This window comes from Chanodichthys erythropterus, chromosome 23 (assembly GCF_024489055.1).
Source record: "Chanodichthys erythropterus isolate Z2021 chromosome 23, ASM2448905v1, whole genome shotgun sequence".
Lineage (NCBI taxonomy): Eukaryota > Metazoa > Chordata > Actinopteri > Cypriniformes > Xenocyprididae > Chanodichthys > Chanodichthys erythropterus.
In genome coordinates, this window is record NC_090243.1 from 12689641 (window position 1) to 12703197 (window position 13557).

The following is a 13557-nucleotide window of genomic DNA, read 5'->3' on the forward strand; positions in this document are numbered from 1 at the left end:
AAAAAACTGAAAACTTGCTTGCAATAACATTGCGACTGTTAAAGGGTTAGTTCACCCAAAAATGAAATTTCTGTCATTTATTACTCACCCTCATGCCGTTCCACACCCGTAAGACCTTTGTTAATCTTCGGAACACAAATTAAGATATTTTAGTTGAAATCCGATAGCTCCGTGAGGCCTCCATAGGAAGCAATGACACTTCCTCTATCAAGATCCATAAAGGTACTAAAAACATATTTAAATCAGGTCATGTGAGTACAGTTGTTCAATATTAATATTATAAAGCGACAAGAATACTTTTTTTTAACGACTTATTTAGTGATGGCTGATTTCAAAACACTGCTTCAGGAAGCTTCGGATAATAAATGAATCAGTGTGTTGAATCTGCTGTTCGGAGCGCCAAAGTCACGTGATTTCAGCCTTTGGCGGTTTGACACGTGATCTGAATCATGATTCAACACACTGATTCATTTATTATCCGATGCTTCCTGAAGCAGTGTTTTGAAATCAGCCATCACTAAATAAGTCGTTATTTTGTTTTGTTTTTTGGCGCTCCAAAAATATTCTTGTCGCTTTATAATATTAATATTGAACCACTGTACTCACATGAACTGATTTAAATATGTTTTTAGTACCTTTATGTATCTTGAGAGAGGAAGTGTCCATTGCTTCCTATGGAGGCCTCACGGAGCTATCGGATTTCAACTAAAATTTCTTAATTTGTGTTCCAAAGATGAACGAAGGTCTTACGGGTGTGGAACGGCATGAGGGTGAGTAATAAATGACAGAATTTTCATTTTTGGGTGAACTAACCCTTTAATGTACTGAATGCCTTGTACATCTGTTAATCTATGCATCTAACCTTGATGGTCTCATTTCCTTCTCTTCTCTCATTCCCAGCTTCCTCTACTTCGTGATAGCTACTCCAATGGACTCGACCTGCATTTCTGGGCCCGACTTCTGCCTGCTGTGTCTGAGAAACTTAGAGCGGTGCGTATGGGCTTCAGGGCCCTTCAAAAGTTCAACTGTATTTTTAGTGATCAGGAAATCACGATTTCCTCCACCCCAGCTTTTTACGCAAGCACACGGATATGAAGATATCACTGGTGTCTGCGGAAAGCTAATTTCAGCCGCTGCTCAGTCAGATTCTCAGTGTAAATAAGGTTGAGGTTCATATGTGGTTAGTTTACAGTTGAGGGCGTATTATGCCCTGCTGAAAGAGAGGGAAACGCAGCACGGACGTTATACAGCAATGTCTGCTGATTAAAGTGTGTCAGTGTGCCTGTAGCTTTACAAGTCAGGGACTTCCTGTCGGTGGGGCTGGTCTTTTGTCTGTCGCCCAGCTAAGAGGGACCCCGACGCCAATTACTCATTTTCCGAATTCCTTTTCCATCATGTTCTCTATGTCACTGGGCCAGATGTGCGTAATGAAAAAAATCCAGGAATTTACTGTCTCCTGTTTCCAAATATATCCCTTTTTATTAACTTATGAGAAAACAAATACAGTTTGTGTTTTACAGAACTTGCTGGCTTTTGTTTGAAGGAATCAATGGATTGCTGTTATCTGACATTCTCTAGACGCTGTTTTCTTTCTCTCTTCACCTGCTGTAGTGCTGTGGACCCCAGAGGCTCAGATTATCTGTCCTGCCTGTAGGCTTTGATGTGTTTGAGTTTAGAGGATAATGGACTTTCCCACCTAGAGTGATTTTAGTTTGGTGCCAAAAGGTTTGCCTTTTGACTCCATGACAGAAATGAAATTCATACTCCTTACTTTGTTGTAATATGTGCAGATTATGGTGATTTTGGCATAAACCACATCAGAAATGTTTTAGTACAAAATTAATTATTTATTTTTTGTTATACAAGTCAGAAGTAATTAAATCCACAGGTTCCCATCTGGACATTAAAGTCACACATACTGTATGAATTTTGTTGCATTAAATACAAAACTTTGGGTTTTTTTTAGCTTTTTTTTAACCAACTGTTCCTATTTGGACTATCAATTATAACCTGGCTAATTTTGTGGACTGAAGGAATTATATGGCACAAAATGCAGTTATAAAATTTACTACAGAAAGTCAGTGGCAATTGCAAGTATACCCACCATTTTGTTTAGTGCACAAAGTTCTGAAAGAAAAAAGTGCACGAAATACACTTTATGAAAAACACATTTACAGAACAGGAATCCTTTTGAAGACAAAAAGTACACTCATGAGCAAAGTGCATTATGTAGATGAATATGCATATTTAATTCACAGAATGTGCATTTTGAATTACAAAATTGAATTACAAAAAACATTTTGTGGACAAAACTGCATTGAGGTCCACAAAACTCTGTGTCTCTTACTGTAAATGCACAGTCCCAAGGTCATTTTTAATGTATTTCAATCATGGCCACATTCAGGTTTATCAGTTAATAAGTTTTAGCATGTTATTGAACATAGCAATGTTAATGTATTTGGTCTTGGTGGACTAGATTTGCTGTGCTGCTGATGCAGAGCAAGTATGAACTTGCTACTGCTAATAGATACACAGACACACTGCTGTGAGCATGTAAGATATGCTGCCGTAGCAGAAATAGGCAGGTGGAGCTGGGGGAGGTGGACGGGTTCAGAGGAACTGAGCGCTGCAGGACTAGCTTACAGTAAACAATGAACCAGACAATTTATGTTGAGCAAGCAATCTCATTGGCTGCGGGATCAATCATCTTGTGCCATGTGCTTGCAGACTGCCTGTAAAGGACCTATCAGCCTACGCCCTCTAGAGTTTCATGACTGAACTAGATATTTATGCATTTAAATGTATTAACTATGGAAATGTTCTCTCCGTGTTAAGTTAGACAACCAGAAAGCATCCAAATACATTTTATCATAATTTGTAACAGTGTACAATTTTGTGCCAAAAGTTTTTGTGAAATGTTTTGCTTGAAAAGTGAGCTTGTGCTTTAACAGAAATATAAAAACATTTTAGTTTGATATTTTAAGTAATGCACTGACATTTATGTATTAAATGTGACTAAACTGTCTTAATTCTGTTTGGGGCTGCTGTATTCTAAAAACATTGGTTTTGGCAAAATTAAAAAGTGCACATTCATTTTGATTTTGAAAAAAACATTTTTACTTTCTTATACCACTTTTTCAACAGCTGTTTGACAGAACTAGCTCTAAAGACCTGCTGCAAGTGGTCTCTCTACTGCTTCAGTCCCATGAGACCCCATCTTTCAGCCAACTCATGGCCGCCACCTCCAGCTTGTTCTGTGGCTACACTGAAGGGGCCTTCTCCAGGGTCACCTCCTTCAACTGGTATGAGGATAACAACTACAAAGCCTTTTTGGGCATCAACAGCACACGGGGAGAAGGGAAGTACAGCTACGATCACACGGCCAGTGAGTACTGTACTGTACATAGACTTTAGATTGATGAAGATGAAAAGAATGTTCTTGTGTTTCTCATAACTCCATATTTCCTTCAGCTCCGTTCTGTAATGACCTCATGAAGGATTTGGAGTCCAATCCAGTCACAAGGATTGTGTGGAGTTCAGTCAAGCCTTTCCTGATGGGCAAAATTCTGTATGCTCCTGATTCCCCTGCTGTCAGACAGATCATTAAAAATGTAAGAGAAAGAGCTCTTCTTTGATTACACACACACCTGGAACAACAGTAAATGAGCGAATGCAACAGCTAATCTTGCTCCGGGCCTGTCAGATAAATCACACATTGCTGCAGACGTGTCAGCGGGTTAGCCAGAGGGGAAATGACGCAGGACTGATGGGTTCCCATAGAGGCTACGTGTGTTTTAGGAACACTTCAGAACATATGACCAGCTGACTGGCTTTTGCTCCCTCAGATTCTTATGTAAGCTGCAGGTTTTTTGGCTGGTTGCTTTGTAAATGAGTTTCCTCTCTTTCCACTAATAGCATATCCTTAGAATTCCTATATCTCAAAGAGTAGAGAATGGCAAATGCATAAAGACGACTACTTGTCCAACTTTTTTGTTTGATCAGAGTAAACTTATTTTGTCTTCTGGGATACATGTAAGGTTACACTTTATTTCGATAGTCCACTTTAGACATTCTACTAACCATTAGTAACTTTGCAATTACATGTCAACTAAGTCTTATTAATTTGCAACTACATGTCAACTAACTCTCATTAGAGTATTAATAGACTGTTAGGTTAGGGTTTGTAGAATACATTAACATGTATTTGCAAAGTTACTTATAGTCAGCAGAATGTCTGTTGGGGACCATCAAAATAAAGTTAGCAGATATTAGGCAAAGTTACTTTTAGATAGTTGAATGTCTAAAGTTGACTATCAAAATAAAGAGTTACCATATGTAAATATCTTAATATCTTAATTTTTTAAATTTTTTTATACATGAATTAATGTTTATGGATTAACTTAAACTTTAAAATACTCCACACATCCACAGGTTTGAATGATAATTCCTGTATTTTCTATTATATTCTACAGTATAGCATATTTTATATCGTTTTTTATAATGCATATTGTCTACATTTAAGCTCATTTAACAAATATTAGAAGAAAAATTAAACATGTAGAAGTAATTCAAGTGTAATCGACCAGTCTCTGTTGTTACCGTAACGGCGCTGGATCTCTTGCCGGAGCTTTTATCATGTTCAGCGGGGGAACTTCTAACTTCAGACCGCCGCCTGCGTTTCCCTCATAGCCGAAATATGCTGTGACTGACTCCATAACTTGTCCATAAACACACACTTTACAGTTCTCTGAGAACATATCTTAACATCGTAAGTATTTATTTTCTGTATAGTTTTTGAATAAAATTATAAAATGTTATGCAAGCATCAGGCGTTTCAATCACGCGAAAAGACCGACGCTACACTCATTTAGGCGACTCACATCGCGCCCCTGTATATGTTGCGTTGCATAAAATTAAACGACATACAGCACAATGACAATTTCATAAAATAAAATGTACCGTAAAATAAAAAACCTGTATTTTACCGAAAACATGCACCAATTTGACAGAGCTGTGCGCACTGCTCTCTCCTGAAGGGGACGCAAAATGCCCGCGATAAATACCTCAGTCCTTGTTATGTCTGACCCAGGAGCTGGGTAACACAAAAACTACTAGCTTCTGAAGGGCAATACTTAAAAAAAAAAAATGTACAAAATAAGAAAAAATACACATCATCTTGTTCATCTTGTTTACACCCTGGCTCTAAAAGCTTTGTGTTGCCTCCTTGAGCACAATGTTTTACCTTTTGTAATAGTTGTAAATTAGGCACTCCAGTTGTCTCAATTGTGAAAAGATGGATCTCAAAATCATAGTAACTGTTGGAAAGGGTTCAATAAACAGAACATTCTATAAAACCAAAGAATTTGCAGGACCTGGATGATTTTTCTAAAGTAGGCTACAGTGGGCAGTTTAATTGCTCAGGACAAACAAGGGACTCATGAAGAACATCACAAAACATTAAAACAAACCATCCAGGTAACACAGTATTAAGATTCAAGGTATTGCAAACTATTGAACTGGATCTTGACTATAGTTTTGTCTCTATAATGTAACCTCTAGCTCTTTCCTTGATGCCTCTTGCAGTTGATAAAGTGGAAGCAAAAAACAAAGCATTTGAATGAAAGAGCGATAAAGAAAGAGAAAGAGGGAGGTAAGGCTTTTGCCCCTGGAGAGAGCTCCGGTGCAGGACAGGCTTGCCCTGGGCAATGGTCCATGGCTTTGGTCCCATCAGATCAGCTTTAGAAAGCTTCAGTTTCTCTGTTTATGCAGTAGGGCTTTCAGTGGGACTGTGTAAACTGCTCCTGGTGGGAATTCAGTCATTCTGTGGTCAAACTCAAAGCAGACGACCAGTTGCCACCACCTGAGTATTGTCTTTGAGACTGTGCCATTGAATGCTAAACAGACTGATCATTTAATTTGTTCTTACTTTATTTGAATGCATCTAACCTTTGTAAGTTTGTGTGTTTATCCAGGCAAACACTACCTTTGAGGAATTAGAAAGACTTAAGAACATGGGTCGGGCCTGGGAGGAGGTGGGCCCACAGGTGTGGAGCTTCTTTCAGGATGGTGTACAGATGAACATGCTTCGGGTAAACTCTTAAACATTCTTCGAAAAAATCATACCAATACATAAGAGAGCCTTTCATTTTTAGAACAGTTCTTCCAGGGTGAATGTAATTTCACCAATTAGAAAATGTTCCTGGATTAACATCCTTCAGAAAACCAATCAGATTTAAGGGATAGGTTAGAGTTAATGTCAAGGTTAGGCTTACAACAATTGGGTTAGGGGCTTCTACACCAAACTTATTCACCTATCGCCTAGGAATATAGTTCCAGGATGTCTAAATCAAGGCAGCCATATTTCAGGTTTCAGTTCCATAATATTGTGCCTTATATCTCAGGACTCCATTAGAAACCCCACAGTGATGGATTATATCAACAAAGGCCTCCAGGATACTCCGTTTACTGGCCATCACATCCTCAACTTCCTGTACAATGGTCCTGAGGAGGATCGAACCCAGGACATGCCTAATTTTGACTGGCGGAACATCTTTAACCTGACTGACCGAGTTATTCGCCTCATAAACAGATACGGAGAGGTATCAAATGCTAGAATACTACTCATACTACTCATATGTAAAATGTGCAGTACTGCATACTGTGAGGAGTACTGTGTCCCACAATGCATTGACCTTCCATTTCCAGTATGATGAACTACCTTTTATTTTATTTTTTTGAAAAATGGACCTAAAATGCATATATAGTACTTATACATATATACATATAGTGCAGTCTGAAGTATGGTCATATTATGTTTTTAAAACACAGCCTTTGAAATTCTAAATATAATTTTTAAGAGTTCTTTTATTGGTGATAATCAAGCTAGACTTTCTAAGTTCACTCATCATTTAGAATTTCAGTGTAGATAAAGAGACCAATCTGCTCAGAAGCAGGAGGGTGAAAACCAAGTGGTCACTCTCAGCCGGCTCTGCCTCTCTGATGTCAAGCAGAACAAAGAAAACCGTTTGATTTCTCACTGAGAGTTTGCCAGTGTAGAAGGGCTTTTTAATGGTGGAGTTCAATGCTGAATGCCTTCAATACAAATCAGGGTGAGCTTAAGGCAGCCTGTGCCAGCGAGAGCAAGACCTCTGCTATCGAAACCATGTGTCTTTTAGTTTTTGTCTCTGTCTCAGCTAGCAACACTTGAGGAGTGACAGACAAACCCAACGAATGAGTCCAATTCGATACAGCTGTCAGTCTACTCGGCCTACACAAAGAGAAAGCGCAGGCCAGTTTACTGCGGTGCATACCGACCACATGGAGAACAATGTCTCCAAGATCTCAAATAGACTCCCACCATCTTATGCGAAGCTGAAAACAAATCAGCAAACAATTCAATTAAACTCAAGACTCATTGAATCAGTCTTTTTGGATTCTAATATTGTGCTAAATTCTGATACAGATCTAATACAGTGGAACGACTTGATCTGATTTAGCTTGACAGTCCGGCATTTAAATGTCAAGTAAAATATATATAAAATAGTGGATAGTATTTCAGGTGCAGTAACAGAAAATTAAATATATTAAAAATAAATTAATATTAATAAACATAAAGTAATAAGAATAATAAATATCTACATAATATTAAAATGTAACTATACAAATATATTTATACAATAAATATAATGAGCATACATAATACTTTTAATTTTTAGATGCTGTCATTATTTTACACCTTTCAGCATATGTCCAAATGTACAAAAACATGCATATAAACATTTCATATATATACAAATTAAATTATGAAGTAGAAATAAGGTAAAAAGTTTACACTTTGATGATCACTTATATGCCCCCTCTGTTTACAGTGTCTAGTCCTGGACAAGTTCTCTGGCATTTCTGATGAGGACCAGCTGACCCATCAAGCGCTGGACCTTCTAGGGGAGAGCAAGTTCTGGGCAGGGCTGGTATTTGTTGACATGTACTCTTGGACCACCAAGGTGCCCCCTCATGTCAAATTCAAGATCCGCATGGACATTGATGTCGTGGAGCGCACCAACAAGATCAAAGACAGGTCTGTTTGTTTATTTTTGGTAAAAATGTGCAAAAAGTGTACCTTTAAGGGTACAACAGCTTGACACTGTGGCAGTACTCTTAAAAGGACAACTTTGTACCTTATTTACACATAAAAAGTTTATAGTAGTACCTTATAGGGTACATATTACTACTAAAATGCACCTTTTTGTGGTAGATAAGGTACAAAGTTGTTCTTTTTTGGGTACTGCCATAGTCATTCCCCAAATCTTGATTTTCTTTGCATTAATTCCAATGTATATCTTCTCCTATGGTCAGATACTGGGATCCAGGACCAAGAGCTGATCCAATGGATGATCTGCGTTACATATGGGGAGGATTTGCTTACTTGCAGGACATGATAGAACACGGAATAATAAAGAGCCACACAGGGAAGGAATGGCCGTTAGGAGTCTACCTGCAGCAGATGCCCTATCCCTGCTATGTGGATGACCTGTGAGTATCACACTCAGAATTTTTAACATTTATAGATAGGGATGCATGATATTTTTCCTTCTTGAGCTCCATATTCTTCTATATCATGCTATATGAGCTATTAAAGCCTCATGTATCAAATACGATACTTGACAAAAACATATGCAGTCATGCACACATGTTTTTTAATATTTTGTCTAAAGGTTCAATAAACTATTCCATTAAAATTATTTTATTTTAATCTGACTATTATTTCATATGTCAGGCTTTACAGTGTTACAGTGTTCGTTATAATATTGTGATGCCTAAATTCACTTTTAGCATTTAAAAGGAATTTTTATTTTTTATTTTTACATTTTAGTCTTTTATTTTTAACTTATTTAGACAAATAGTTCATTTTTAATTTTTAAGTAGCCAATTTATTGATTATTATCCATAACATGAAAATGATTAACGGCTTACTGGCATCTGACAGAATTTTAATATTGTTGCATTCATATTTTAGGAACATAAATTAGTTTTTTTTATGTCCAACCGTTAGTCCTCTCCTCCAATCAATAATCTATCTTCTTCTCCTCATTGGTGACACACAGCTTCATGCTGACTCTGAACCGCTGCTTTCCGATCTTCATGGTCTTGGCCTGGGTCTACTCTGTCTCTATGACAGTGAAGAGCATCGTGCTGGAGAAGGAGATGAGGTTGAAAGAGACTCTGAAGGCCATGGGCGTCACCAACCGTGTGCTCTGGTGCACATGGTTCATCGACACATTCTTCATGATGGCCTCCAGCACAGCCCTGCTTACTCTCATTATCATGGTAAGAGATTGTGTCCAAAACACCCCTAATATCATGAAGCAAGACCACCTAAGACCAGTAAACAAGTGCTTTTTTTCAGTAGAATAGTGGTTAAAGATCTGGTTCCAGTTCCCATGACTTTCACCACTGTTTTTAAAAAAATGAGTGCTGTCCCTGTAAAAAAAAAAAAAAAAAAAAAATATTTTAGGTTGCTCTCTGAAGTGTGAGCAAAAGTTTTTCTGTTGTCAGATTTCATTTTTGTGATATACTGACATCTTGTGGTGACCATCATAAGTCATTTGAAGATGTACTTGTTATGTATATATAACACATAACAATCTTACTGACCCCAAACTTTTGAGCAACAGTGTACAACCAAATCTATGTTGTGAAGAATATAAAAGATCATCTGTTTTCTCACAGGGAGGAAAAGTGCTGAACTATAGCAATCCCGTCATTCTCTTCCTATTCCTGCTCACTTTCACCATGGCAACCATCATGCAGTGCTTCCTCATGAGCGTGTTTTTCAACAAGGCTAACTTGGCGGCAGCCTGCAGTGGAATCATTTACTTCACTCTATACCTGCCGCACATAGTGTGCTTCGCTTGGCAGGACCGCATTACCAAGGACATGAAAATCATGGCGGTATGTCGCATAATAAAACGTCACAGTGGAAACACACTACTGAACAGAACAAATTATATTTATATGGTAACACTTTTCAATAAGGTCCTATTAGTTAACATTAGCTAATGCGTTAACATAAAACTAACAATGAGCAAGATATTTGTTACAGTATTAATCCTTGTTAGATCAAGTTAGCTCATATTCATTAAATACTATTAACAGATAAAACATTTATTTTTACATTTAGTATTTTAATTGTTAGTTCATGTTAACTAATGTTAACAAATGAAACCTCACTGTAATGCCTTACAAACTATATAAATAATGTGATTATGTAATACTCTTTCATTGATAAAACAGCAACTTAAATGTGATATTCTGAATCTAAGATTGTTATATTGTGTATCAGAGTCTGATGTCCCAGGTGGCGTTTGGCTTTGGGACGGAGTACCTGTCCCGTTACGAGGAGCAGGGTCTCGGCTTGCAGTGGGATAACATCCAGACCAGCCTTCTGGAGGGGGACGAGTTCTCCTTTCACACCTCGATTATCATGATGGCAGTGGATACGGTCCTTTATGCCATTCTTGCATGGTACCTCGATAATGTCTTCCCAGGTAAACTATATTCAGGTTTATTTGATAATAAAAAGCCTATCAGAGGACCATAACTTGTGTTTATCATCAGGGCAGTATGGTATTGGTCGGCCTTGTTACTTTCCAATCCAGCCTTCTTATTGGTTGAACCGACCTGAGCCTCTAAAACAAGGTGAGTGGCTTTTTAACTTATTATAAGTGGCTGCATCAGCTTTTTATAAACACGTAATCTTTTTTTACACAGTTTCTGGAAAGGCAGCAGTGGAGAAACCTGCTTTTGATAATCTGGTGAACAACACTCATGACCAGGCCAAGAACCACACAGCACCTGAAAAACCTCCGGAGCAGCCAGGGTCCTGCAAACATGGAGACATACGGGACAAACTAGAGAAAGAACAAAAGAGGCTAGATGAAGAGGAGACAACCAATCAGAGCATGAGCACAGACTCATCAGGTGTGTGAGAAAAAACGCCAGCCTAAGGTGGTTTGCTTGTCTTAGCTGGTCCCCCAGGCCTAGTTTACCAGGTTTGGAGACGTTTTTAGTCAGGTAATCCATATGATCTGACCAGGTAAACTCGCCGAACACCAGTGGCCGGTTGCAGACTAGTCATACAATTTACTCATCTTATTTTTTCTTTAGGACTGGTCATAACTTTTTTTATGTAAGTTAGAGTAGATTGGATTCGAAGTAAGACGAATAACCTTGAATAACTGCTAGTTGTCTAGTAAGACAAACAATGTGTCCGAAATCGAATATATCCCTACTATATAGAATGCAATAAACAGTACGCCAAAAGAGTAGTATATCTGAATACATAGTATTCGAAAAACAGTAGGCGAAATTACCCGAATGACCTACTACTTCCTCCGTGATTCTGAAGTGCGCATTTGATATGGAAACTTTACTGTCCCATTAGGCCACAGGAGAGGATTTATGAATGCCAGTGAAGTGACGCAACTGATGCTGGTAGGTCACGTGACAATAACAACATGGCGGATATAGTACATCCGGATTTCATTTATACTACGCATATTCTATATACTATAAAGAACATACTTTTTTAACAGTCGCAAAGTAAGTTTAAATTCAAATGTGGTACCTACTCAGTACACGATTTCAGTGTACTGATTATGTAGTTTATGTAGTTTAGCCAGGCTAGGTTGGTTTACGCAGATTGTATTAGCATGGAACTGCTGAATTACTAACTATTTAACCTGTAAATTCTGACAGATATATTGTGGATCTCCAAATGTTTTTACAATGGCAATTCTCCAATGGGCTTTATTATCTATCAGGGGAAGCATTTAATTCTACAGTATTTTGTAAAGGAACCTATTACATCAAACAGGAAGGTGGTGTTTCTCTTCTTACTCCTGGAAAAGATCCAATCAGATGTATTCAAAGACCTAACCAGGCTTATCTGCTTGACTAGAGCGCAGGCATCCAGCAGGTTTCTTGGCTTTGAACTGATGGAGCCCCATGGGAGTAATTACTGCAGTCTTAGATTCACTGGCGTTATCCATCGGCACTTGCCAGTCTTAAGTTCAAGCGCACTGTATAAGGTGGCTCCAGGCATGTGTGCACGCGCACACATGGACACTAGTATAATCGCACACAATGCACAAACACATCTCTGTCCGTGCCCTTTGTGGGAACCCGGTGGCCTTGTGTCTGTTTGCTTGGCTGGCAGGTTGGAATGCTGGTTTCTGTGTTTGTCTTATTGCCGGTTAATGTATATTAGAATCGTTAGAGATGTGTATTCCATCATTGTGACAGTGACATTCCTTTTGTCTCATGAATCTAGGTGTAAATACACCTTTTCCTAACAAATGTAGCCATGGTTGCAGGCAAAATAATAGTTACTTCAGGGGGTTTTGGCCATTGATAAATAGCAATTATTTGATTTGGGATTATTTCATAAGGAGTTCTGTATAACATCTAATATTTTAATAACCTTCCAATTTCTCATCTCCAGGGAGGCACTTTTTCGAGCCCGAACCATCCGGTTTGGTGGTTGGAGTGTGTGTAGAGAACCTGTATAAGGTGTTCAGCAGCGGCTCTAGACCAGCTGTGGATGGTTTGAGTATCACCTTCTACGAGGGTCAGATCACAGCTTTCCTCGGACACAACGGTGCAGGAAAAACCACTACCATGTGCGTATCCAAAATCAGTGAAATAGATCTTTATCTATGGGAATATCATACATGAAAGTTTTCTCTTCTCTCCCACAGGTCTATTCTCACCGGCATGTTCCCTCCCACCTCTGGCACGGCATATATTTATGGGAATGATATCCGAACCGACATGGATGCCATTCGTAAATCTCTGGGAATGTGCCCCCAACATAACATCATCTTTCACCAGTTCGTAAACCTCTCATATGGTTTCACTTGGAAGGATGTTGGTACACCTGCTAAAATAAAATGTCAGAATACTGATTTGTTTTGATATCTTTTTCTTCTACAGTTTGACGGTAGCAGAGCACATCTTGTTTTACTCTCTACTGAAGGGTAGGCCGTTACCCGAAGCCCAGCTAGAGGTGGAAAACATGCTGGAAGATCTTGGTCTCCCTCACAAGAGGAATGAGGAGGCACAAAACCTGTCAGGTTAGATCATAAATATCATTATAGCAATCCTTTCCTCTGCAGACCGAACTCAGTTCTGTTCTGTAACACTGTAAGACTGAATTGACTAAGACCTTTGAGAAATGAAAAAAGGATATTGTCTTCCTATGTAGGTGGTATGCAGAGGAAGCTTTCCGTCGCCATGGCTTTTGTCGGTGGTGCTAAAGTGGTGTTTCTGGATGAACCTACATCAGGAGTGGATCCCTATTCTAGGCGCTCCATCTGGGACCTTCTGCTGAAATACCGTGCTGGTACATGAGCCAAACTTAAAATATATACACACAGTCAAACCAAAATGTATTCAGACACCTTGAACATTTCATTCATTAATTTAGTTTAAACACTATAGTTAAAAAAAAAATGGTAATATGACAAGATCTCAGTTATACGGAAGAGGATTAGGGCCAAG

General features: G+C 38.5%; 1 protein-coding gene across 1 annotated transcript in view; it reads left to right on the forward strand.

The window, feature by feature from the left end:
• abca4a (ATP-binding cassette, sub-family A (ABC1), member 4a) overlaps nt 1–13557 on the forward strand; it is a 38402-nt gene that overhangs the window by 12231 nt on the left and 12614 nt on the right. Inside the window, exons 7-22 of the mRNA XM_067378570.1 lie at nt 901–990; nt 3145–3385; nt 3472–3611; nt 5973–6089; nt 6402–6599; nt 7869–8074; nt 8353–8529; nt 9102–9324; nt 9727–9948; nt 10340–10544; nt 10615–10695; nt 10768–10977; nt 12500–12677; nt 12756–12887; nt 12991–13130; nt 13262–13399. Of these exons, the coding sequence (XP_067234671.1) occupies nt 901–990; nt 3145–3385; nt 3472–3611; nt 5973–6089; nt 6402–6599; nt 7869–8074; nt 8353–8529; nt 9102–9324; nt 9727–9948; nt 10340–10544; nt 10615–10695; nt 10768–10977; nt 12500–12677; nt 12756–12887; nt 12991–13130; nt 13262–13399 (2698 nt within the window). The remainder of the gene's footprint in view (nt 1–900; nt 991–3144; nt 3386–3471; nt 3612–5972; nt 6090–6401; nt 6600–7868; nt 8075–8352; nt 8530–9101; nt 9325–9726; nt 9949–10339; nt 10545–10614; nt 10696–10767; nt 10978–12499; nt 12678–12755; nt 12888–12990; nt 13131–13261; nt 13400–13557) is intronic.